The 25,479-nt window shown below is 40.7% G+C and overlaps 3 protein-coding genes across 3 annotated transcripts; 2 read left to right on the top strand and 1 right to left on the bottom strand.

Moving 5' to 3' along the window:
- Positions 1-7,698: 7,698 nt before the first annotated feature.
- On the top strand, positions 7,699-16,407 carry LOC136439723 (AP-4 complex accessory subunit tepsin-like). The gene is made up of 14 exons (XM_066435275.1): positions 7,699-7,789; positions 8,154-8,226; positions 9,112-9,203; positions 10,161-10,254; positions 10,502-10,569; positions 10,901-10,973; positions 11,201-11,290; positions 11,554-11,772; positions 12,066-12,183; positions 12,768-12,896; positions 13,284-13,362; positions 13,971-14,105; positions 14,649-14,703; positions 14,932-16,407. The coding sequence occupies exons 1-14, from the start codon at positions 7,709-7,711 to the stop codon at positions 15,690-15,692; spliced, it is 2,067 nt and encodes a 688-aa protein (XP_066291372.1). The 5' UTR covers positions 7,699-7,708; the 3' UTR covers positions 15,693-16,407.
- Positions 16,408-17,477: 1,070 nt separating this feature from the next.
- Positions 17,478-20,089, top strand: LOC136439761 (ATP synthase subunit f, mitochondrial-like). Its single transcript, XM_066435330.1, has 4 exons — positions 17,478-17,609; positions 18,418-18,522; positions 19,203-19,319; positions 19,900-20,089. Exons 1-4 carry the CDS (start codon positions 17,576-17,578, stop codon positions 19,926-19,928), a joined length of 285 nt encoding a protein of 94 aa, XP_066291427.1. The 5' UTR covers positions 17,478-17,575; the 3' UTR covers positions 19,929-20,089.
- A 2,387-nt stretch (positions 20,090-22,476) lies between these two features.
- Positions 22,477-25,359, bottom strand: LOC136439760 (uncharacterized). Its single transcript, XM_066435329.1, has 4 exons — positions 25,216-25,359; positions 24,926-25,003; positions 24,018-24,090; positions 22,477-23,450 (listed from the first exon to the last, which is right to left on the bottom strand). Exons 1-4 carry the CDS (start codon positions 25,233-25,235, stop codon positions 23,190-23,192), a joined length of 432 nt encoding a protein of 143 aa, XP_066291426.1. The 5' UTR covers positions 25,236-25,359; the 3' UTR covers positions 22,477-23,189.
- Between the last annotated feature and the right edge of the window lie 120 nt (positions 25,360-25,479).

The following is a 25,479-nucleotide window of genomic DNA, read 5'->3' as shown; positions in this document are numbered from 1 at the left end:
CTTTTTGTGATGGTTTCTACACACTTGTCTTGCTTTTAGGCCTGTCAGGGCCCCTGTATTGACTTTTGTTGTACCTCAAAAGGAAATTCAGGTGCCTACTATAGGGAAAAAAGTCCCCCCTGTACTGGGGTGACCAAATTCTAACTTTATTTACCTGTTTCTGACAGTTTTCCACCTATAATGGGTAACTTGGCCATTCCTAGCCTAACTTAGGAGAGCAGCCCTGACACCTGTTAGGTCATCAACTCCCAGGGGACTGTTTTTGGTCTGAGGTCTTTGATACTCAGGATTCTAACTCACAACCCTACCCCGCATTGTGTGATATGATTGACAGCTGTCAATTCTGAAATTGATTTCTCTAATAAGGAAATTCACATAGGATAGAGGCAGACCATTTTGGTCCATTTCATGGGGTTTTAGCCTTACACCTGTTACCTAAGCAATGGTCAGACCTCATTTGGCTCATTTTTATTAATAAATTATCCCATTTTTGTTATTTTTAGCCATTTTTCTGAGTTTTTAACCTCGCCTCCAATCAGTGCCTGGCTGCAGCTAGGCTATGTGTACAAAGGATGGGATTTGAGTATTCTAAAGGTGAATTGAAAGGGGGGGGGGGGTCCCTAATGGTGAGGGGGGTCTCATACCAGGTGAATATTGTGTTTTGACCTTGTCAAACTCTTTTTCTATGCTCTATGCCTTGTTTATAGCTGCTTTTTGTGATGGTTTCTACACACTTGTCTTGCTTTTAGGCCTGTCAGGGCCCCTGTATTGACTTTTGTTGTACCTCAAAAGGAAATTCAGGTGCCTACTATAGGGAAAAAAGTCCCCCCTGTACTGGGGTGACCAAATTCTAACTTTATTTACCTGTTTCTGACAGTTTTCCACCTATAATGGGTAACTTGGCCATTCCTAGCCTAACTTAGGAGAGCAGCCCTGACACCTGTTAGGTCATCAACTCCCAGGGGACTGTTTTTGGTCTGAGGTCTTTGATACTCAGGATTCTAACTCACAACCCTACCCCGCATTGTGTGATATGATTGACAGCTGTCAATTCTGAAATTGATTTCTCTAATATAGGAAATTCACATAGGATAGAGGCAGACCATTTTGGTCCATTTCATGGGGTTTTAGCCTTACACCTGTTACCTAAGCAATGGTCAGACCTCATTTGGCTCATTTTTATTAATAAATTATCCCATTTTTGTTATTTTTAGCCATTTTTCTGAGTTTTTAACCTCGCCTCCAATCAGTGCCTGGCTGCAGCTAGGCTATGTGTACAAAGGATGGGATTTGAGTATTCTAAAGGTGAATTGAAAGGGGGGGGGGGGTCCCTAATGGTGAGGGGGGTCTCATACCAGGTGAATATTGTGTTTTGACCTTGTCAAACTCTTTTTCTATGCTCTATGCCTTGTTTATAGCTGCTTTTTGTGATGGTTTCTACACACTTGTCTTGCTTTTAGGCCTGTCAGGGCCCCTGTATTGACTTTTGTTGTACCTCAAAAGGAAATTCAGGTGCCTACTATAGGGAAAAAAGTCCCCCCTGTACTGGGGTGACCAAATTCTAACTTTATTTACCTGTTTCTGACAGTTTTCCACCTATAATGGGTAACTTGGCCATTCCTAGCCTAACTTAGGAGAGCAGCCCTGACACCTGTTAGGTCATCAACTCCCAGGGGACTGTTTTTGGTCTGAGGTCTTTGATACTCAGGATTCTAACTCACAACCCTACCCCGCATTGTGTGATATGATTGACAGCTGTCAATTCTGAAATTGATTTCTCTAATAGGGGAGACTAAAGGGATTGCGCCTGCGCCCAGACCGCACGATGAGAGACTCCAAGTAAAAAACATGGTTTAAACCATTGAAAATTCTTTTTGGTGGGATTTTTTGTGAAATCTGGGCAATATAGGATAGGCTGTGGTAGGATAGACTCTGTATTTGCTGAATTAGTTGAAATAAATGGTCTTTCTCTACCTTGTGGGGTTTGGCACCCCCCTGATATAGTGGGATGGTCTTCAACTGGGTGTTTGAAGCCTGTAGGGCCTATCCAAGGGCTCTGATTAGGGGGGGTTATCTGGAGAATAGCCGTATAGAATTTGTCAGGGATGAATCTGATGACATTTGACATAACTGGTTAGTATTTGAGGGTAAGTTATTGTAGTCTGATGTTTTGATTCCTGAGATAATGACACCTTCTTTTTCTTAACTTCCCCATAGGGCTACATGCATTACTGCCATTTATTGTATCCCTTTAGTCTCCCCTATAGGAAATTCACATAGGATAGAGGCAGACCATTTTGGTCCATTTCATGGGGTTTTAGCCTTACACCTGTTACCTAAGCAATGGTCAGACCTCATTTGGCTCATTTTTATTAATAAATTATCCCATTTTTGTTATTTTTAGCCATTTTTCTGAGTTTTTAACCTCGCCTCCAATCAGTGCCTGGCTGCAGCTAGGCTATGTGTACAAAGGATGGGATTTGAGTATTCTAAAGGTGAATTGAAAGGGGGGGGGGGGGGTCCCTAATGGTGAGGGGGGTCTCATACCAGGTGAATATTGTGTTTTGACCTTGTCAAACTCTTTTTCTATGCTCTATGCCTTGTTTATAGCTGCTTTTTGTGATGGTTTCTACACACTTGTCTTGCTTTTAGGCCTGTCAGGGCCCCTGTATTGACTTTTGTTGTACCTCAAAAGGAAATTCAGGTGCCTACTATAGGGAAAAAAGTCCCCCCTGTACTGGGGTGACCAAATTCTAACTTTATTTACCTGTTTCTGACAGTTTTCCACCTATAATGGGTAACTTGGCCATTCCTAGCCTAACTTAGGAGAGCAGCCCTGACACCTGTTAGGTCATCAACTCCCAGGGGACTGTTTTTGGTCTGAGGTCTTTGATACTCAGGATTCTAACTCACAACCCTACCCCGCATTGTGTGATATGATTGACAGCTGTCAATTCTGAAATTGATTTCTCTAATAGGGGAGACTAAAGGGATTGCGCCTGCGCCCAGACCGCACGATGAGAGACTCCAAGTAAAAAACATGGTTTAAACCATTGAAAATTCTTTTTGGTGGGATTTTTTGTGAAATCTGGGCAATATAGGATAGGCTGTGGTAGGATAGACTCTGTATTTGCTGAATTAGTTGAAATAAATGGTCTTTCTCTACCTTGTGGGGTTTGGCACCCCCCTGATATAGTGGGATGGTCTTCAACTGGGTGTTTGAAGCCTGTAGGGCCTATCCAAGGGCTCTGATTAGGGGGGGTTATCTGGAGAATAGCCGTATAGAATTTGTCAGGGATGAATCTGATGACATTTGACATAACTGGTTAGTATTTGAGGGTAAGTTATTGTAGTCTGATGTTTTGATTCCTGAGATAATGACACCTTCTTTTTCTTAACTTCCCCATAGGGCTACATGCATTACTGCCATTTATTGTATCCCTTTAGTCTCCCCTATAATTAGGGGAGACTAAAGGGATTGCGCCTGCGCCCAGACCGCACGATGAGAGACTCCAAGTAAAAAACATGGTTTAAACCATTGAAAATTCTTTTTGGTGGGATTTTTTGTGAAATCTGGGCAATATAGGATAGGCTGTGGTAGGATAGACTCTGTATTTGCTGAATTAGTTGAAATAAATGGTCTTTCTCTACCTTGTGGGGTTTGGCACCCCCCTGATATAGTGGGATGGTCTTCAACTGGGTGTTTGAAGCCTGTAGGGCCTATCCAAGGGCTCTGATTAGGGGGGGTTATCTGGAGAATAGCCGTATAGAATTTGTCAGGGATGAATCTGATGACATTTGACATAACTGGTTAGTATTTGAGGGTAAGTTATTGTAGTCTGATGTTTTGATTCCTGAGATAATGACACCTTCTTTTTCTTAACTTCCCCATAGGGCTACATGCATTACTGCCATTTATTGTATCCCTTTAGTCTCCCCTATAGGAAATTCACATAGGATAGAGGCAGACCATTTTGGTCCATTTCATGGGGTTTTAGCCTTACACCTGTTACCTAAGCAATGGTCAGACCTCATTTGGCTCATTTTTATTAATAAATTATCCCATTTTTGTTATTTTTAGCCATTTTTCTGAGTTTTTAACCTCGCCTCCAATCAGTGCCTGGCTGCAGCTAGGCTATGTGTACAAAGGATGGGATTTGAGTATTCTAAAGGTGAATTGAAAGGGGGGGGGGGTCCCTAATGGTGAGGGGGGTCTCATACCAGGTGAATATTGTGTTTTGACCTTGTCAAACTCTTTTTCTATGCTCTATGCCTTGTTTATAGCTGCTTTTTGTGATGGTTTCTACACACTTGTCTTGCTTTTAGGCCTGTCAGGGCCCCTGTATTGACTTTTGTTGTACCTCAAAAGGAAATTCAGGTGCCTACTATAGGGAAAAAAGTCCCCCCTGTACTGGGGTGACCAAATTCTAACTTTATTTACCTGTTTCTGACAGTTTTCCACCTATAATGGGTAACTTGGCCATTCCTAGCCTAACTTAGGAGAGCAGCCCTGACACCTGTTAGGTCATCAACTCCCAGGGGACTGTTTTTGGTCTGAGGTCTTTGATACTCAGGATTCTAACTCACAACCCTACCCCGCATTGTGTGATATGATTGACAGCTGTCAATTCTGAAATTGATTTCTCTAATAGGGGAGACTAAAGGGATTGCGCCTGCGCCCAGACCGCACGATGAGAGACTCCAAGTAAAAAACATGGTTTAAACCATTGAAAATTCTTTTTGGTGGGATTTTTTGTGAAATCTGGGCAATATAGGATAGGCTGTGGTAGGATAGACTCTGTATTTGCTGAATTAGTTGAAATAAATGGTCTTTCTCTACCTTGTGGGGTTTGGCACCCCCCTGATATAGTGGGATGGTCTTCAACTGGGTGTTTGAAGCCTGTAGGGCCTATCCAAGGGCTCTGATTAGGGGGGGTTATCTGGAGAATAGCCGTATAGAATTTGTCAGGGATGAATCTGATGACATTTGACATAACTGGTTAGTATTTGAGGGTAAGTTATTGTAGTCTGATGTTTTGATTCCTGAGATAATGACACCTTCTTTTTCTTAACTTCCCCATAGGGCTACATGCATTACTGCCATTTATTGTATCCCTTTAGTCTCCCCTATAGGAAATTCACATAGGATAGAGGCAGACCATTTTGGTCCATTTCATGGGGTTTTAGCCTTACACCTGTTACCTAAGCAATGGTCAGACCTCATTTGGCTCATTTTTATTAATAAATTATCCCATTTTTGTTATTTTTAGCCATTTTTCTGAGTTTTTAACCTCGCCTCCAATCAGTGCCTGGCTGCAGCTAGGCTATGTGTACAAAGGATGGGATTTGAGTATTCTAAAGGTGAATTGAAAGGGGGGGGGGGGTCCCTAATGGTGAGGGGGGTCTCATACCAGGTGAATATTGTGTTTTGACCTTGTCAAACTCTTTTTCTATGCTCTATGCCTTGTTTATAGCTGCTTTTTGTGATGGTTTCTACACACTTGTCTTGCTTTTAGGCCTGTCAGGGCCCCTGTATTGACTTTTGTTGTACCTCAAAAGGAAATTCAGGTGCCTACTATAGGGAAAAAAGTCCCCCCTGTACTGGGGTGACCAAATTCTAACTTTATTTACCTGTTTCTGACAGTTTTCCACCTATAATGGGTAACTTGGCCATTCCTAGCCTAACTTAGGAGAGCAGCCCTGACACCTGTTAGGTCATCAACTCCCAGGGGACTGTTTTTGGTCTGAGGTCTTTGATACTCAGGATTCTAACTCACAACCCTACCCCGCATTGTGTGATATGATTGACAGCTGTCAATTCTGAAATTGATTTCTCTAATAGGGGAGACTAAAGGGATTGCGCCTGCGCCCAGACCGCACGATGAGAGACTCCAAGTAAAAAACATGGTTTAAACCATTGAAAATTCTTTTTGGTGGGATTTTTTGTGAAATCTGGGCAATATAGGATAGGCTGTGGTAGGATAGACTCTGTATTTGCTGAATTAGTTGAAATAAATGGTCTTTCTCTACCTTGTGGGGTTTGGCACCCCCCTGATATAGTGGGATGGTCTTCAACTGGGTGTTTGAAGCCTGTAGGGCCTATCCAAGGGCTCTGATTAGGGGGGGTTATCTGGAGAATAGCCGTATAGAATTTGTCAGGGATGAATCTGATGACATTTGACATAACTGGTTAGTATTTGAGGGTAAGTTATTGTAGTCTGATGTTTTGATTCCTGAGATAATGACACCTTCTTTTTCTTAACTTCCCCATAGGGCTACATGCATTACTGCCATTTATTGTATCCCTTTAGTCTCCCCTATAGGAAATTCACATAGGATAGAGGCAGACCATTTTGGTCCATTTCATGGGGTTTTAGCCTTACACCTGTTACCTAAGCAATGGTCAGACCTCATTTGGCTCATTTTTATTAATAAATTATCCCATTTTTGTTATTTTTAGCCATTTTTCTGAGTTTTTAACCTCGCCTCCAATCAGTGCCTGGCTGCAGCTAGGCTATGTGTACAAAGGATGGGATTTGAGTATTCTAAAGGTGAATTGAAAGGGGGGGGGGTCCCTAATGGTGAGGGGGGTCTCATACCAGGTGAATATTGTGTTTTGACCTTGTCAAACTCTTTTTCTATGCTCTATGCCTTGTTTATAGCTGCTTTTTGTGATGGTTTCTACACACTTGTCTTGCTTTTAGGCCTGTCAGGGCCCCTGTATTGACTTTTGTTGTACCTCAAAAGGAAATTCAGGTGCCTACTATAGGGAAAAAAGTCCCCCCTGTACTGGGGTGACCAAATTCTAACTTTATTTACCTGTTTCTGACAGTTTTCCACCTATAATGGGTAACTTGGCCATTCCTAGCCTAACTTAGGAGAGCAGCCCTGACACCTGTTAGGTCATCAACTCCCAGGGGACTGTTTTTGGTCTGAGGTCTTTGATACTCAGGATTCTAACTCACAACCCTACCCCGCATTGTGTGATATGATTGACAGCTGTCAATTCTGAAATTGATTTCTCTAATAGGGGAGACTAAAGGGATTGCGCCTGCGCCCAGACCGCACGATGAGAGACTCCAAGTAAAAAACATGGTTTAAACCATTGAAAATTCTTTTTGGTGGGATTTTTTGTGAAATCTGGGCAATATAGGATAGGCTGTGGTAGGATAGACTCTGTATTTGCTGAATTAGTTGAAATAAATGGTCTTTCTCTACCTTGTGGGGTTTGGCACCCCCCTGATATAGTGGGATGGTCTTCAACTGGGTGTTTGAAGCCTGTAGGGCCTATCCAAGGGCTCTGATTAGGGGGGGTTATCTGGAGAATAGCCGTATAGAATTTGTCAGGGATGAATCTGATGACATTTGACATAACTGGTTAGTATTTGAGGGTAAGTTATTGTAGTCTGATGTTTTGATTCCTGAGATAATGACACCTTCTTTTTCTTAACTTCCCCATAGGGCTACATGCATTACTGCCATTTATTGTATCCCTTTAGTCTCCCCACCAGCCAAATCAAATATGGCGGCCACGTGGCAACGCATGCGCACTTCCAGTATCATGAAATAAAATTGTATTTATAATTTTGAACATAAAGGAAGCAAGAAACAAAAAAATATAAACAGTGATATTAAATTTTTAAAAAGTCGTTAGATATTTCTTATGTGACCGGCTACATACGGCCTTTCCCGTTCGGTTCACCCCTTGATGAGAGTTGACTATTCCAAGATGGCTGCCGCGAGCGGAGTCGTTTCCGGTTTCGTCGAAAAAGTTACTTTTGTAGGAAAGGTGAGTTAGTTGTTGGATTGTAGATAAGTGTTTTTAACAGCAAAGAGTTCGTAGACAAGTTTTCAATGATTTGATTCCTGCTTATTGTTGTAGGTTTGATGGAAATAGGTAATACTTGATACCCCCCTCCCCATGACATATCTTATGTCAACATCACATAACTTTATATCTGTGCAGCATAACTTTTACGTATGTTCTTAAGAAGATTCTATATTTTGTCACCCTAAAACATACTTTAATATATATAAAGAGTACGTCTTTGATTATATATTCGTCATTCCTTAGAATGCATATATAGATATATATAAATTTATATATTTTTCCCAAAATATTATATAACCCCCTTGATGTGTCATGTTCCCAGCTCCCGACACTGGTAAAGGCAACATCAGATGATGAAAGTCCGACTCCAGGATATCTGTATCAGGAGATCAATGGTACGGCTTCAAGAAGTACTCAAATTTTATATTCAAGACACATTGATAACAGTGAAGTGTAGAACTGAACAATACAGGAATAGTACTGTCCCCTATATGACACGTATGATAAATCACTGATCCTGCAATTGACATCTGTACCTGGCCAATATGGCTCCGATTTCTACTAGATTTTAAATGCCTTTTAACTTACCATAACTCTATCTGACTTCTCAATTTGTAAGCAGAATTCGATTGTTGATTATAAATGTATATAGTGTTCAAATATTTTAATTGAATTATCAAGTCGTTGATTTTACTGTCTTGTAAATTGTAATGCCCGAGCTCCAATTCAGCCAATGGGCTGCCATTGTTCGCGACATGTGTGAATGTGAAACAATGAATAAACCATTACTTCTACTAACAGTGTCTATCTAAGATTACTGAAGTGATCCAATTACAAAGGGTCAATCTTATCACTTGTAACAGTGGAGATCAACCTCCACTAACTGACCAGTCTAACTGGTCCGGACCTTTTAGCCTACTAGTAGTGGTTCGCGCGTTAGATTCCCAAGTCATGCGAATCGGGATCAGCGCGGGTTCGAATCCTGGGAGCGGCATACTCAACCACTTTGGGTTTTTTCACAATTATGATAACCAAATTGTCATTACTTGCTGTTACTATGCAGTGATTCTGCAATATCATTTCTTATAATTACGTTTGTGTGTTTTGATGTTTTCAATTGTTACTGTCAAATATAAAGAAATGTTGACAACTCAAGACAGTATATGTCAGGACTCATATGAATTTTAAGAAGTCCCTCTGACTACATATGATTACTAGTATGAATACAGTACAGGTAGTTTCATTGTTGTTATTGTTGTTATATGTTTCACCCTTTACAGCCATGCTCCATGAGTCCGGTAGTCAATGTCAGCAGGTATTAGACTACCTTGTGGATAGACTCAACAAAGACTCCTTCCATGTCAAGCTCAAGGTCAGTTTCAAATTGACAACAATCAAATGTTAACGCTTAGTCGTGGTTGCTTATTCTAAATCATAGTTGATGTACCAGCATTATGTATCACAAGACTTAACCTTGGTAACATCACATATAATATCTACATGTAATGTATTAAAAATCAGTGCTGACTGTACTCCAGTGCTGACTGTAGTCTCAGCACTCGAAAGCTACGTCAAAATGAATCCCTGACAGTAGAGCTGTGTACCGGTACACTGTACCAATACAGTACCGGGTACAATCAAGGTACAGGTCCAAAATATATACCTGACCCTGCTGTATCGGTACTGGACCTGACTCAGGGGATGGCCACGTTGACAGATAAAATTACTATGAAATTACTGTGGCAGTGCTCTAAAGCCACTCTTAAGCACAGAAAACACATTTGCATGGCTGGAGTCAAAGTTTCATCTGTGTTTTCATGAAAATAATACCTAGCACAATCAAATATTATGTTTTTACCACTTCAAACATGCTTTTGTCCTCATTGAAAATTTAGCATTTTCCGAACAAGTAGTTTAGGTACAGGTTCAGGTCTGGACCTGTACCTTAACCCGTGTACCTGTACCTGTACCTAGAATTTGTTTAGGTACACAGCTCTACCTGACAGGTGCCAATGTTGTACTTTGTTTGAGAAGAGCCACACCTCATGCAAGTTAAAGAACCCACCACTCTTATCGAAAAGAGTATTGATCTATCTTGCAATTGGTGTAAATGGATCAAATAAATCCGAATATGCATCCTGTACTCTTCAGTACAAACCTGATGTGTTACGTATTCCGTGAGGTGGTTTACTGGGAAATGCAATACAAGCAAAAAATCTTCTGACAAGACCCATTAAACTCAAGTGTGTGTTTGATAAATCTGTACCATACTAAATGTAATCTACTAGGATAACTTTTGACTTTGTGGCCCATCCCCTCCCTACTGCAGGTGTTACGTGTGATGAAACACCTGATAGAAAATGGACCGTCAGAGTTTCAACAGGGGTTAAGGAGGAGGGCAGAGGGCATCAAGGCAGCTACAAGTAAGGACTGAAACTAGAACCATATCTGAGAGAAATCACATGTTGAGATATCTAACTAAGCTGTTTAAGAAAGTGGAAAGCTATATTCACTTACATACTTTACATGTGTCACTGGACTGACTGGAGCTTAATCTATGGTGATTAACCTCAGACTTTAACCCACTTATGATGTTTACCCTTATTTTCTTTACTGCCAAAACATCACATCCAGTCTGTAACTATATTTTCCTGATTTCCTGTCTTGCAGGTTACAGTGGGCCTCCTGATCCTCTACATGGCCACGCACCCTATGTGGTAGTGAGAAAAACTGCAACAGTAAGTAAAAACTTGTGTATGTGGTATATCATTACATGTATGTAGTAAGAACTTCAAGCTGATAAATGGTGCCTGATACCATCATGATTAGAGACCTTAAACTTGCTTAGAGGTTGGCAGTTAAGGTTCATACTGTCAAATCATTAAGTGTCGTCCGTCCAACATTACAAGTTTGTATTTATTTAAGAAAACCCCCTTATGACACATTGTTGACATGGTTTTGTCTTTACAACTATGGATATAAAACTAGAGATCAACACAATATACAGTACTAGTTGTATTGAGAGATGAGCACTACTGAACTGTTTCTCCCATCCATTTTTTTTGACAGGAAGTTTCCTCCATCCTGTTTAACACTGAAAACTGTGAGCGGTCGCCCAACAGACCCATATCTTCAAACAACAGTAAGGACTTGGTTTTGATATTTACATAATATCTTTAGTTATCCTGAATCAAGGTTGAACTGTTAGTTATTGATAACTTATTGCCAAAACAATAGAAAATATTTGTACTGAAATTTGTTGACTACTCCCCACTTATCCAATATTTATTCCACCTACTAGTACCCAAATGTGATAATGTGTGCGTTCCGTCCATTTTTCAATGTTGTCTCCTACTTGAATCCTTGCAGGACCAAATGTTCCAACTGGCATTGGTAACCTACAGACCTCCCCTGGTAGAATGCAGGGGTTTGGGAACACAGTAGCACAGAGCACAAACAGTGAGTGTATACTGCAACATGTGTGTAATGGTTTCCTTGCAGAAAATAGCCAGTTTTAATTTGTCCCTTGCTTGATTATTTCATCAGCCCTTTTCACCTTTAAAAGGGAACATATGTGTTTTGTTTTTTATTTGCAGGAAACAATATTGTCTTACATTTTTATAAAAGTTTTTAGAAAAATTGCAACAAATGATATATTAGACTTCAGGTTATGAAATGACTTACTCCACAGACAAACCAAAAAACATGTCTCCTTTTCTCAGAATCTTTAAGTACGACCATCCTGTCCAACTTGAAGGGGTGGACAGAGGGCGTGTCAGGCTCCAACAACAATCAGTATCAGCCAATAGGAGGGCAGCCTCTTCAGCAGCCCCACAGTTCTGGTGCAGTGGTGGGAGGGTACAAGCCAGCCATGATTGACACCTCCGTGGGACAGCCAGGCATGCAGTATTCTCCCCAAGTTTCTCCTCAGAGGAAAACATGTGAGAAAAAGTTCAATAGTTGAAGTCACGTGAGGTCAAGTGAGGTCATGTAGTGCACTCAGACCTAGCAGTTTAAACTGCACTGTCATGTTATTTTCTGTACTGTGATTGGTTAATGACAAAATTTCACAGAAGTATCATAAGATAGTCAACATTATCAGTCACATGACGAGAGAACTCATAGATGAGATCTGACTTACTTGATTGAAGAAGAGACAGAGTATGTCGCGAAAGCTCCTCAAATTTAGCAATTAATTACTTCATCAAAAGTATTTTCTTTTCTGTGATTTTAGACCACACTGCTGGGAAGGCTGGCGGAGGCTGGGAGGACTCTACTTCCAAGCGTATCCATGGTAACAACACACACAGCAAATCTGACAACAGTGGTGACAGCACGGAACTGTCGGAGAGGCAAGTTCTGAAAACATTCATCAAATACTGTCCAGACTTTTAACCACCATCATTTGTATACATGTCAGATTGTGATAGCTCCCCATAATGATGGTAGGAGGCGCTTTGCAATCTTGATATGTGTTCAAGGCAAAGAGTAAAGTCATCCTCTATTGAAGTGAAGTAAGATACTTTTTCAAATAGCTTGTAGTGATGTGCAATGCGGATTTACAACTTGCATTTTCATTCAAACACACAGATTCACGTACCCATACTCTTCTGGATAGGTTTGTCTCAGTTATTTGTGAATATTGATTTAAAGAATGTATAAGCAAAGAGTTTGAGAATGACTCAAAACTGAATACTACATGTACATGTACATGTTCTAAGCACCTGTGCAGTGTGTATGTGAATAAATACTCTATATCTCAGTATAAACTTAGCCCTGTGTCACTCATTGCTCGAGTCAACCCTTTCTCTATATAGTGGTCACCTGGTCATAGTGGCCAAATTGGCTCAGTCCCTTGAGTGACCACTATAGACAGGTTTGACTGTAGTATCAAATAGTGTTCAGGCCACTAAAGAACACTGCCCTGTACTTGTAGGTTAGAGACAGTATCAGTAGAAGACAGGACCCAGGAGACCCAGTTGGTAACAGACTACACCAGCTGTCAGGGACAGGCACAGTCCACACGACCCCCCAGTAGGGAGGAGCTGCAACAGTTCGTCAAACGGTGAGTTCCCAAATATTACCATCTGTAGGACTACATGTATAGTCCATTTGATATCTAGGGGGTGAGAAGAAATGAGAGATTCAGCTAAAACACCAGGTAAACGAATATGAAAGAAATTCATGCAAAAGATCATGAAGGGGTTCCAAAACGTTTGTTAAAAAGGATTATACAAACATCCTGATTTTTTCATGAGTGTACACTTTCATGATTCAGGTTGACAAAATAAGGTGTAGAGCTCATGTTTCCAATTTGAAGGCATACAATGTACAATTACATGAAGAAAAGATGCAATAAAACACTGGTGGAAGAACATTTGCTTCTTGGAGATTTCCCCTTTTGTATTTGGTAGTTTGTGTGCTGATCGTTCCACTGTTGTTCTACCTTCAGGTGCTCTGCCCTGAACTGTGATGTGATTTTACAACTACTGAACGACAAACTCAGTCACTCAGATCCACAGGTACAACTGGTAAGTTGTCATCATGGCTTTTCTCTTTAGGGTACACGTGCACCCAATGAAATTATTAGCTATAGGGTTACACAGTTGTAGAAACAAATCCTTTAGTGGGGAAGACAAGTTTCTGTTTGTCATAATTTTGAGATCTGTACATTTTAGTATAAAGGAGGCTATGTACAATGTATGATTTGGGGTTTTGTCTTTTTTTGTCCTTCTACTACATATATATTACTTAGCCTGATCACTCTTATAGCCTCCTTCCTCTCTTCAGGGAGGGACTCATTAAAGCGGTATTTATGTTACTCAGACTATATATTACTGAATCTAATTTCACATTCAAGATGATGTTTGTCCATAACAATACTGTACGTGAACAAGATCGTCACAAGTCTCGGCCTAGTCTCGTGTTCTCGCGAGACTAGGCCACTCCGTGAACAAGACGGACAGGAGTCGTCGAAAATTTGGAGGTGCGTATTTTCGCTAACATTTTCTAGTCACTGTTCGAAGAATGTTCTCGTAACTGTACGTGAAGGTGTTTCAATACATTTACGGGCATTCTTCTATCACTGTGAGCTGACAATGTCTACGTACTTAAAGGATTTTCCTGTCTTGTTGTGTAGAAAATCCTGTTTGTATTGGAACACCTGATGAAGACTGACCTTGTGACTACAGAACAGCTGGTAGAACTGTTCAGACCAACACTGGAGACGCTCAGTACGGGTGGACAGGGGGCGTGTCAGGCTAAAGCCACCAAGGTGGGGGTACATTGTATGCACACTATCTGTATATATATATATATATATATATACAATACATGGATAAAAATATATTTGTGTTTACGAGATTATGGCCCAACATTTTACTTCCTTGTAGACTGAAGAGTTGTAACTATCAGTTTTCATTTCGGACATACAGCATTGAATTTGACCATGTTTGTCAGGACAAACTTCTCTTTTGATCCCAGTGAAGCACAATGCATGAATTAAGTGTCAGTGATGTATTCCATTAGAAAACTTCCAGTTAAGTACACACTGTTCTTTGACTAAGTCAATCAATCATTTGCGATCATCAGGAACTGATGCCTTGCGGCTACAGACATGCGTAGCCGGTCACGCCAGGTTTGTCTACTCTCGACGTAGACCCTCCAGCCTGTTCTGGTGATCCCCATCCCTTGGAGTTTGTTGAAGATCTGGTCTTCCCATCTTCCTTGAGTCCTTAAGCAGAAAAGATTCTAAATTCAGGAATAACAAATCTCAACTTGCAATAAGACACCACTGATCTTGAGATCATCTTTTCAGATCCTCCGACAGCTAACCTTCCAACCACCACCACCACCAGCAGCACAAAAGACAGGTACTTCTATCTGTGTTGTATATCTCTCTGTTATACATGTACGTGGTCATAACATTTCTGTGATGTACTATTTTAGACAGGTGTCAATACTGTATTAATGTATAACTGTTATCAGTAGCTTGGATATTCTTACAATCTGATTGATTGGCAACTTCTTATCATGATCATGTGTTATGAAGTTGCAAGCACATGTATTACTGAACCTGATGACTTGTTTTTCTTCTACAGGAGAAATTCTGCAATCTACAACCTTAGACACCAGGGGAAAGGTTGAAGCCTCTGAAAGGTCAAACTTTCAAACTTCCCTCTTTTCTGGAATGAAACTGCAAACTGGTGTAGGTAAAGAGCTGGTAAACATCGAGACAAATACCTCAGGTAAAAAGGCAGTTACGCAAACTCTGTTAGATAATCAAGATGTACAACATACACAAAACAACGTACAAGAAGGTACTCAACTTCAAACGTCTTCCTCTACTGGAAATAAAAGCTCACATCTGCAAGACTTGTTATTTCTGGACGTCTCTGATCAAAGTGGAAGAACAGAAGGTAAAAGTCAGCAGAACAACAATGTACCTCCCCTAAACACAGTTCAGGAAAATACTGATGTGCAGAAACCATACCGGGAACTAGGCATGGAAGGGAACTCAAGTGAAGTGTTACATGGAGGCAGTGGTGTGCTTAAAGAGCACCTTACCTCAGGACGTTCAGTTGAAGGACCTCCAAGTCAGCCTGCTCGTGTGCCTCAGATGGAGCAAAGAGAGGAGGAAGCAACTGTCAGTAATTTCACTTTTCTAGACAGAACATTACCTGGGGAAAAGCGTAACAACCTGAACCAAAACGGAACAGGGGGAAATACAGAGGTAGCTGGGAAGGCAAGTGGTCGGGAACAGGACAGAAGCGCCCCCTTGAGTAAGAAGAAGAAAGCTGCAGGTCGGAATGCTGACCCCTTCAACTTTGTGCAAGATGCCATGCAAGCTTGCAAAAAGTGATTTACTGGAATAAAAAAAAATAGACTTGAATCCTCATGTTGTATCTATTTTTACCATGCATTTGTGTTCCATATCCACAGCACATGGCTGTTTTCCATCTCAAGTTGTGTGGACTAGTAACTTATTGCATATATACATATATACATATATAAAATACTATTTGTCAGTGCTTCCATTCAAAAATATGAATCAAGTCTAGACCTCACCCAGATTTTATTTCATTGTAAAATGGCAAGACTAATGGCAATCTATTTATGTATGACCTTTTTTCAGTACTATCTTTGTAAAAGGTATTGAGGAGATATCTGCCAGGTTGATTAGTTGAATAGAAATTGGAAGTTAAAGACTTATTTTGAATGTAGTTCATGGAAATGTGGCAGATAATCTTGACATGCAATCATCATCGTTTGAATCAGATATCTAGATACATGAAGCTGGTGTGTTACGCCTAATGGCGTTTATACCAGCTATATAGATACAGATACATGGCTTTGTATATGGTTATATCTAATCTCTAAGCAGATATCTAATCTCCAAGAGAAGCTCCAGTCAGCCAGAGAAGTTGTCAGGCACCAGCAGGTTGCAATAAAAACTTTTTCAGCCAGTTGGATACGGTCTTTGCAACCGTTGGGTCTGCTTGGTGACTAGGTTATGTCCACAACTGAAAGTGGTCTTTGCCTGTCATATTGTACTGTATAAAAAAGTACACAAGCTACATGTAGTCTAGTGTGTTTTGTATAATAGTAATACAAAATAAACCAAGCAACTGGCTAATTCTCTAGAGAGTCAGACATTTTAGATAGCATCAAGTCCTAACTTTCATTGATGACTGACTGATAATGAGTCTGAAGACAAGTGTAAGTGGTCTAGAAACAAGTCTCTGAATTGATATGTAAATGAGTTATTGAAGAAAATCAAGTAGTTCTTTGGTTGAAGACCAGGTGAGTACCAAAGTCTACTTACGTTGATGAATGTTAGACATCCAGGTAATAAGATACGCCAAAAATAGTTACTCAAGCAACTGGATAAAATTTTGAAACAGTCAGTGACGAAAGATAGCGGATGCTGTCTGAAACGTCTGACTGTTTCAAAATTTTATCCAGTTGCTTGAGTAACTATTTTTGGCGCAAAGTCTACTTAGACTGGCGGAGGCCGATGATGACTGCAGCAGAACTGTCACGTCTATGAACTACAATGATTATATTGCTTGGGGTCCCCAATGCTATGTTGAAACCCAACACATGGATAATGATAACCGGTTAGCATATAGGGCCACATACCTACTTGAACATCACACTTCCCAGATCCCTTCCAGCATCAGAGAAGCATCAGAAGTGTTAGAACAGAATCTGTTTTGCAGCAGAAATGTTGGCGTCGGAAAACCAGTTGTTTGTTCCGCACATGGGGAAACGGGCCGTCAGGTATGATGTTCTGTGGTACAGGTACAGAATCGATTATGACATGGGAATAGATATTGGAAGAGCTATATTTCATGGATTTTGACTAGAACGCTGCAGTTCCATATACTGCACTTCGTACCATAACTGCTAGTCGTCGCTTCTGTGCCGCATACGAGCCATGCATCATCCTGCATTTATTGCAACAGCTGCTAGTCGTCGCTCTTGCACCATAGACCAGAGACCTTTTACATATAATATACATCCACAGTGACAAAATAGTTTGTTTTTGTATTGGTGATTTTGTGATACATTAGGACATTTCAGATAAGAAAAGGGCAGTATTAGTCTGAAATTTTAAGGCTGTCAATTTTGAGCTAAATATAGACGATAGTTTCGGAGCTTTTTCACTTGTCGAGTAAGGCCACGGCGTAACACAAGCGACAGGATCGGAATATTCGTCCGCGTACCGGTGGAAGGGCAAAGATGGGGTTGTCAGCCAGTCAGATACCTGAACCTCGTGAGTATTCTCCATTTACTCCTAATTCCCAAGCTTATGTCCCTTCTAACGAAGCGTCCCTGGTGTCTTTCGACCACAAAGGTCCCACTTGTGGCACACATATCCAAAACGATTGTCAGCCCGGTGTTGTATTTCGCGATGAAAATCGTGACCTTGCCGTGGCGGGTGTACCGGTTAGGGTGGGAGGGGGGCATTGATGTAGGCCATGGTGTAGATGTTGGATCTTGTCTTGCTTCCTCTCTATTCTCTATTATGTCATGCTAAATGGATTCTTATCATTGTGACCTTATGGAGACGGGTTTTTCTGCAGTTCCAGGCTAGCCCAAACGTTCCGTGTGTCTTTCTGTAGCCATGATTTTTGTGCCACTAGCCACTTCGCAAGTTGCCCTAAAATTTATTCATCTCTTCCAATCTTGTTGAGTCTAAAATGGCATTACTAAGTAACATAATTGTAATGTTAAACCCCATCAGATGTTTTCTGTTATTGAAAGAAATTTTGTCAAAATCTCCAACATGTGCTCCTGATGTGCCTGCAGAATTTTATAACACAGTTATTTTCATACAGCTTCCTTACAATTAGAACCAAAACATGCAAGATTTTAAGTAGTAATATCAGGTTTTCTTGTAAAATTGTAGAAAATAATCAGGCTCATACAGATACAGAAAAACCATTAACCAGAGGCATTTAGGGTAAGGGCGTTCATATGTCATTTCTTACACTGTATGGACAAACGACTTATACCTATGCCTTTCCTCATGTTGAAATTCTTGTATCTAAACTATGTGCATCACTATTGTCTTACTACAGCCAAGAAGGACCTGCCCTTGTGGGATGTGAAGCTGGGAGAAGTGCCCAAATGGGTCGGACGGAGAGATATCTCACCAACAGGGGTGTACTTCGCTTTCAAAAGAGGTAATGTCTGGAGAAATACATGCACTGTTGTTTCCCATATCCATCCCTTCTTGATCTGTCACTGCAGCTACTTTAGAGCTCAAAATACCACCTGAATACGCAGGTTACTGCAGGTTAGATTTGAGCTGTGTTGATTTCTGATGTCTACCGACACCTAAACCTGCACTGATTGTTGATTTTGCTTTACACAGTTGACAGTTGCATTCTAAGTACTGATGTACAGCAGACTTGAGATTTAAGAAGGTGCCATGAACACCTTAAAACATTGTTGTTAAGGCCACACCAATTTAATTTCTCGGTCAACAGATTTTTTGAAAAAATGCTAAATTCCAAAATCAACATGAAAACAGGATCTCAGAGGAAAGCCTATACTTTGGTGCACACAGTTTCAGGGTGTTAACAGGGTCAAATAAAATGAAAATGAAAAAAAAAAATCTGTTAACCAAGAAATTAAATTTGTGTGGCCTAATGGTCTTACAGTGAAGTTACAGGGGGGTAGGGCAAGAAAATGACTGGTGCCACTGGTGCAAGTTATGATTTATGTGGTGCAGTCGATTTTAAACATCACTTCCACCAATGCAATGCAGGCATGTAGAAAGAAGGATTTCAATTGACGAGTCCATTTTATGACTGAGCTGTACATTCTAAAGCCTTATTACAAATTTTTGTCCCTTTGCCAGCTGAGTTGAAGTTCCACAACAAGTATGTCCATGTGAAGCGAGGCGGCATCGCGCCGTACGCCATGATGCTGACGGGATACTGCATCATCAGTTACATCTGGTCCTACGATCACCTCAGTGAGTCTCTTCCGTATCTAATGTTTTACAGTACACAGTCACACCTCTGTCACACATTCAGGGCCAATGCCCACAAATTTGCTCCCGATCACTTCCAAACTAAGGTTAGCACTGGGTTGAGACTATTCTAGCTCCAGTTTGCTCCGAGTGATTGTCAAGATATAAGGCTCCACTGCCTAACACATGTATCTATGAGAAGATTTTGTAGATATAGGGTATTTCTTATACAACGCGGCTACATGTCCGTATGCTTGTCGAGGCACGGCTTCCGTCCGTGTGCTTGTCGAGACAAGGTCGAGGAATGTCCGCTTTTCTGGAGGAATGTACCAATTCTGGAGGAATGTCCAGATTCAATTGGTCGGGTGTCTTTCCAAAGTCCCCTAGTCATTTGAAGTAGTAAACCATTTGCTGTTATTCGTGGCCTGAAAGTGCAATGTTGTGTTTTTCAATAAGTTGGTTTTATATGCTTTCATAGACATGTTTATATCTACTAGTGATGGGTTCCATTGTCTTTTCTCCTTATATGTATTTTACTTTATGAATGTCATTGAAACAATGCCACTTTTGTTTCCCTCCACAGAGCATGACATGCTGAGAAAGCATCACTAACTACAGAAGACCGTAGCAGTTGAATCGAGAGGAACCCACACATCCAATATTACCAGTCAGCTTCTTCAACCAGATGTAGTCCCTTGTATCTGAGATTTCAGTTGTAACATGTTCTTGTGTGAAAAGGGATATCATTAAACTAAATATACAATCCTTCAGAATGAATGCTTGTGGTTATTATTCTGCTCTCACTTGTTAAGGTTAATATACGAGTAAATAAAGTGATATAATGAAACCGGCGCAATGGCCTAGTTGGTAGAGTGTTGGCCTTGCACACGGTAGGTCGTGAGTTCGAACCCCGGCCGGGTCATGCCAAAGACTTTAAAAATGGTACATACTGCTTTTTCTGCTTAGCACTCAGCATTTGGGAAAGAGTATCACTACCAGCGGACCAGCCCCCTGCTGTAGTGACTTGCACAAATGTGTGTGGCCCAGGGGCTATAGAAATGGAGATGGGCGCCACCCCTATGCGTCTTTTCAAGACGCCCGGGGCGCTTTAACTTTAAAGTGATATGAAGATTTCGTACTGGATGGCCCATCTAACCAGTTGTCTAACCAGGTACTTACTGTACATGTACATTTGACAGTTCTCACACTTGCCACAGTATCCTACTTTATTTCTAGTTCCTGGAGTATGCAGTGTTTGTCCAGGACATGATCTGCACACTATGTGCAGTACTGTACATAGTACTCTGATTAAGCTATACTGTACATGATGATATGTATGGTCAGGGACCAGAACAAGTTCATAATGATGTCTTCAGCACCCATGAGACCTAGGTTTCTGACTGGCTGTCTGTAAAGCCGCCGGTGTTTATATTATTTGAATGTAACACTACTACTATTGATTCAAACATGAACTTAAAAATCACCGCGAACACTCTCTTTTCTCCCTACTGTGAAGTTAAATCCCTGCAAATTTAAATCCATTTACAGTAACAGGCTTGAGGTTCTACATGGCTTAACATAAGATGACGCCAGGAAGAAAAAAATTTAAACATGGAAACTTTCAGGAACTTTATTGAACTCCAGATTCTGTGGAAACAAACATGTGGAAGACAAATTAGCAATCTTTGACATACGTGTATATAACAAGACAAATGTCTCAGTGTCACGTACAAATGGCTTTCGGTGAAAGTTCTTACATGTTTATGGTTAAAGGAACATGGGAATAAGTTGACCAATATCTTGCTTAATACAGAATATAATTGAAATACAATATTAAAGTTATCTTTATCACGCCTTTGTAGAGAAAACTTGTATGAACTTCTATCTTCATATTACGACTTGTGAAGGTATGACTGTCCATACATTTGACCATGGCTAAGAGATGTTATGGTATTTTGATAGCCTTTTAATAATGCAGAAAAAGGCTGATCTTTTCAACAGTTTACATATACTAGTACAAATTGGAACTTGGGAAGATAGGCAAATTGCATCAAAATGCATTAAACAAGCTTCTCGGTCGTCTACAAGGACAGTCTGGAATAGCAGCAGCATTTCCTATGTCGATAACTGAAAGAGTGAATTGTCCATTTGCACTCAATAGAACTCGGAAAATGATATTAAAAAATTGAATGAGTCATAGGTACGCCTCTCAAATAAAATATCAAGTGTGGCAAACATAAATGTAAAAGAATGTTGAGGGTCTCTCACATAGGCAGCTCATGATACTGGCAGTGTGAGCTGTTTTTTTCCTGTACATCATAGCCAAGCACCAAGTCCTTTCCTTTGCACAAGTTTTGGGTGATATATAGATAAAGCTATTACAGCTTGTACAATAGTAAGAAACTTGTAAAGACTGAATATTCATTTTGACCACCATTTTAGTTGGTAGGTAAGTTCAAATTATTTCTCTAACATGTTTAGCCCGGTATGTATGAATTAGCCTCCAACTGCAGGCGTCGAAAAGTGGAGCAGGAGATTCCTGTTACAACAAAGCTAGCTACTAAATAACTCTCCTCAAAAGCCTGCTGCAGGAGGCTAAGAACTGGTACAAACTCTTTGCAACATTTTTAAATATATAGATTAAAAATAATTCATCTCAAAATGTGGTTCCTCATTTTACAGTTAATGATGTAAAATGCACATGTTTGGGTATGCAACAGTGTTTCGAACAACATGTAAAGATAACTGTGATGTCAGGCCAGCATGTTGAAAATCAATATTGTCAAGTGATAGATATGGTGGCAAGAAAAGTTACATGTATGTGTCTACAATTTGGTCCTCCAACATGTTTTTAGGCCCCCCCTTTCCACTAGATGGCGATTGCTACCCAGCTATACAGTACAGCAACCAAAACTACATTTGTGTAACCCTTGTATTTCATAGTTGGAATATGATGGAAGATGTAAAACTATAGTTTATAAGACAAAATAAAACACACATTGCAAAAAATCCCTTCTTTAGCTTAAAATTTGTTAAGCAATCAGTAAAATTTGCTCAGTGGTTGCAGCCTCTAGTGGAAGGGGGTGTTCACATGAAAATTGTTTTCTAAAATGGAGTTTAGTTGTTAAGAAGTATGATGGCAAGCAGTTGAAAAAGTTGGCCATTCAAATATGAATATTTCGGATGATCAAAATTGAGTACAAGTTCATAATACAACTTTCAACCTTTCTTCAGAAGTCTTTAACCTCCTAAGTGCTGTTGGTCACTCTATGCACCCGATTGGTTGTGAACATGGTATAAGGGAGCAGGAAGACTGTTAATATGACTGGAATATGGAGCAACTGTTTGGTCAAATCTTTATGGAATCTTATCAGTTAAAAGAAACCTCTTATCAACAAGACCTGGTTATATTACAATGTAGAGAAACGACTTTAAATACTTGAAACCCTGTAAATATGGACTTACGCAAACTAGGGTTTTCATTGCCATATACAAGTACAAATGAAACATGAAAATTATCAGCCACAAATTTCCTAACATCGTATTTGCAAGTGCATTAAACTAACATTCTACATCAAGATGTCCAGAGGCAGATACAGTTCTAAAATAGTCTGTTCCATTGAAAACAAAATGTATAAAGCAACAGGGCATCTTGTCCTAAAACTCTATAGAACAGCTTTAAGTCTAAAAATTCTACAAAGACTAAATTCTACAGTTCATTGTGGCAACAGTAACAGAACTTTATGTGCTAAAACAGTTGGAGTAAACTCACTGGTAACTCATGGCATTTGATCCACAAAACCGTGGACTTTGAGAACATGTCAATACTAAAACAAGTTTCTTTGGATAGGATAAAGGCTTATTATACACTACCTATCTGATACCATTCTCTTCATTGCCATTTGGCTGGTGAGAACCCAATCTTTGTAGCCTATCCATATGTGCCTGGTGTAATACTCTGTTGATACGGCTGTAGTAATTCAAAATAATCTCCTCGTCTGATTGGTTGCTGCTGTCACTCAGCTGGTGGAGAAGTTGATGAGGGATGGCTTCTGATTGGCTAATGTTACTGGTAGCTGCCTGCTGATTGGTCGACTGGGCAGGTGAGCCCAAACTGCTGCTACTGGAACTGTCCTGTAGACATGGAGTGAGGAGTGTCACATTTCAAAACGTTGTTACCAATGGTATAACGCAAAGTCCCGCTGTCTGGGACTTTTATGGCTCCTCCCTTTCTAAGGGCTGACTGGTTACGAGTGGCCGCTATAAGCATTGGTAGAGTTCAAGCCCCATTATGGTCATACACATTTATCATACAGTTTATCCTACATCTTAAGTTCGAACACCAGCTCAATCGACCATGAACTGAGAAATAAAGGGCATCAAATAGGCTTTCAACTTTTGAATTTGATAACGTATTCATTAGCCTGTGTTTACACAAGCTCTCGGGCAGAGGTTAATGACCCCCACCCTAGGGGGCGGTATTTGTTGGGCCGGCTGCTAGGAGCGTGATTTAGTCAGGCTAACATAATCATGTATCAATGGAAATCTAGAGTCCAAACTCTTTGTCCCAAGTTCAGTTCAAGTTCTACTTGATGTACTGAGGATCAGTTTTCTAGTCACATAAAATATGGTTATAGTCACTGGTATGTACCATTGTTTAATTACACAACAATTTCAAGGAAAATCAACCACTGAACTGACCTCTGACCCTAAATGGCCGTTATGTCTTCTGTCTGGCAGTGCATTTGGTAACCAGGCGTGGTTCAAGTCGTTTCTATGGGAAAAACAACATATCATATTTTAAAGGCTTCTGAGATCCCTTGACCTTCTAAACTGAGGGTTTGTGATATGGATGGATATGGATACTGTAGCCCACCTCTGTCAAGATGTAGAAACGGTGTTACGCAATACAAAAACATAGAATTTAGAAATGCATTGTTTTGACCAACATTGGTCAAACTGTAAAAGTGGGGTTCAAGCGCCACTTAGTAGAACTATCAATCTGACCAGTCTAACTGGTCTACCATGGGAGACCAGACACCGTATATCGGTGCGCCACCGAGCACCACACGCGCGCCCAAGCGTATTCGGCTAGCGGTGCTTGGGTTTACAGCGGAGATTGGGGCGGGGTCGGTCTTCGGGGGCAGCGGAGGGTGGGCCGCGTGCGGTGCTCGGTGGCGCGGCGATATACGGTGTCTGGTCTCCCAGGGTAAACTGGTCTGGACCTTTAGCCTAGCGGTTAGTGCGTTTGGTTCATGGGCTGGCAGCCGGGGTTCGAATCCTGAAGACTGTACTACTCGCCTCATGTCACGTGTTTCGAAACAAAAAAATTCTAACGAACAGCCAGTTGTTTCCACTTTTTTTATATACCTTAGTGGTCACAGGGATGAAAAAAAATGTAGAAGGTTAAAGGTCAACTGACAAAAATAGAAATAGCTCCTAACATCTATTGCTGGGTCTACCCAGCATCAATAGAGCTGTAACTTTCTTAGCTGTTTTTCAATCCCTCACATAATTTCATCATATAATCTATCAACAGAAAAATGATAACTATTTGACCCCTATGTTGCTGTTGTTGATAATTATTTGTTGTAGAACAATAACCCTACCTTTCTCCACTGTGCCGTTTTGGGTGCTGTAACCCCGCATTTTCCATCTCATCTTCCTCGCTACTTCTGTGACGCTTTCTGAAAATCATCAAGCCCAGAAAATTATCCGATCTGCACGATGACTATTGACAAAGATTCCAGTGACTCATGTTTTATGCAACACTACCGCCATATTTATGTGTCCGTATCGAAAGCCATGTCATGGCAAGCCCAGAATGTTTACATGGATAAATTCGTACGATTTCGCACATGTTACGACAATACTGCAGCAAAATCGTAAACATAAGTACCTTGACCTAGACTGTGTCATACTGGGGAATGGTTAGTTCCGCTGCTGCTGGCAGTTCCAGAGAAAATTCCTACAATCCAGTCTGGCATTCGGCAGGATTCCTCCCACCCCAGCGGCTGGTTGGCATGAATGCGCCTGCGCAATAATGGGAATCACCAGTGCGGCTGCGCGGCGACCTATGACCTTAGCAGACGACACATTTGAAAAATGTCAATGTTTTGCAGACGACGTTTTGCAGATATATGCGACATATCGTTTATCGTTC

The sequence above is a fragment of the Branchiostoma lanceolatum genome, chromosome 8 (genome assembly GCF_035083965.1).
Source record: "Branchiostoma lanceolatum isolate klBraLanc5 chromosome 8, klBraLanc5.hap2, whole genome shotgun sequence".
Lineage (NCBI taxonomy): Eukaryota > Metazoa > Chordata > Leptocardii > Amphioxiformes > Branchiostomatidae > Branchiostoma > Branchiostoma lanceolatum.
The sequence above is the reverse complement of the archived record's forward strand: the minus strand, read 5'-3'. Positions and strand labels throughout refer to the sequence as shown.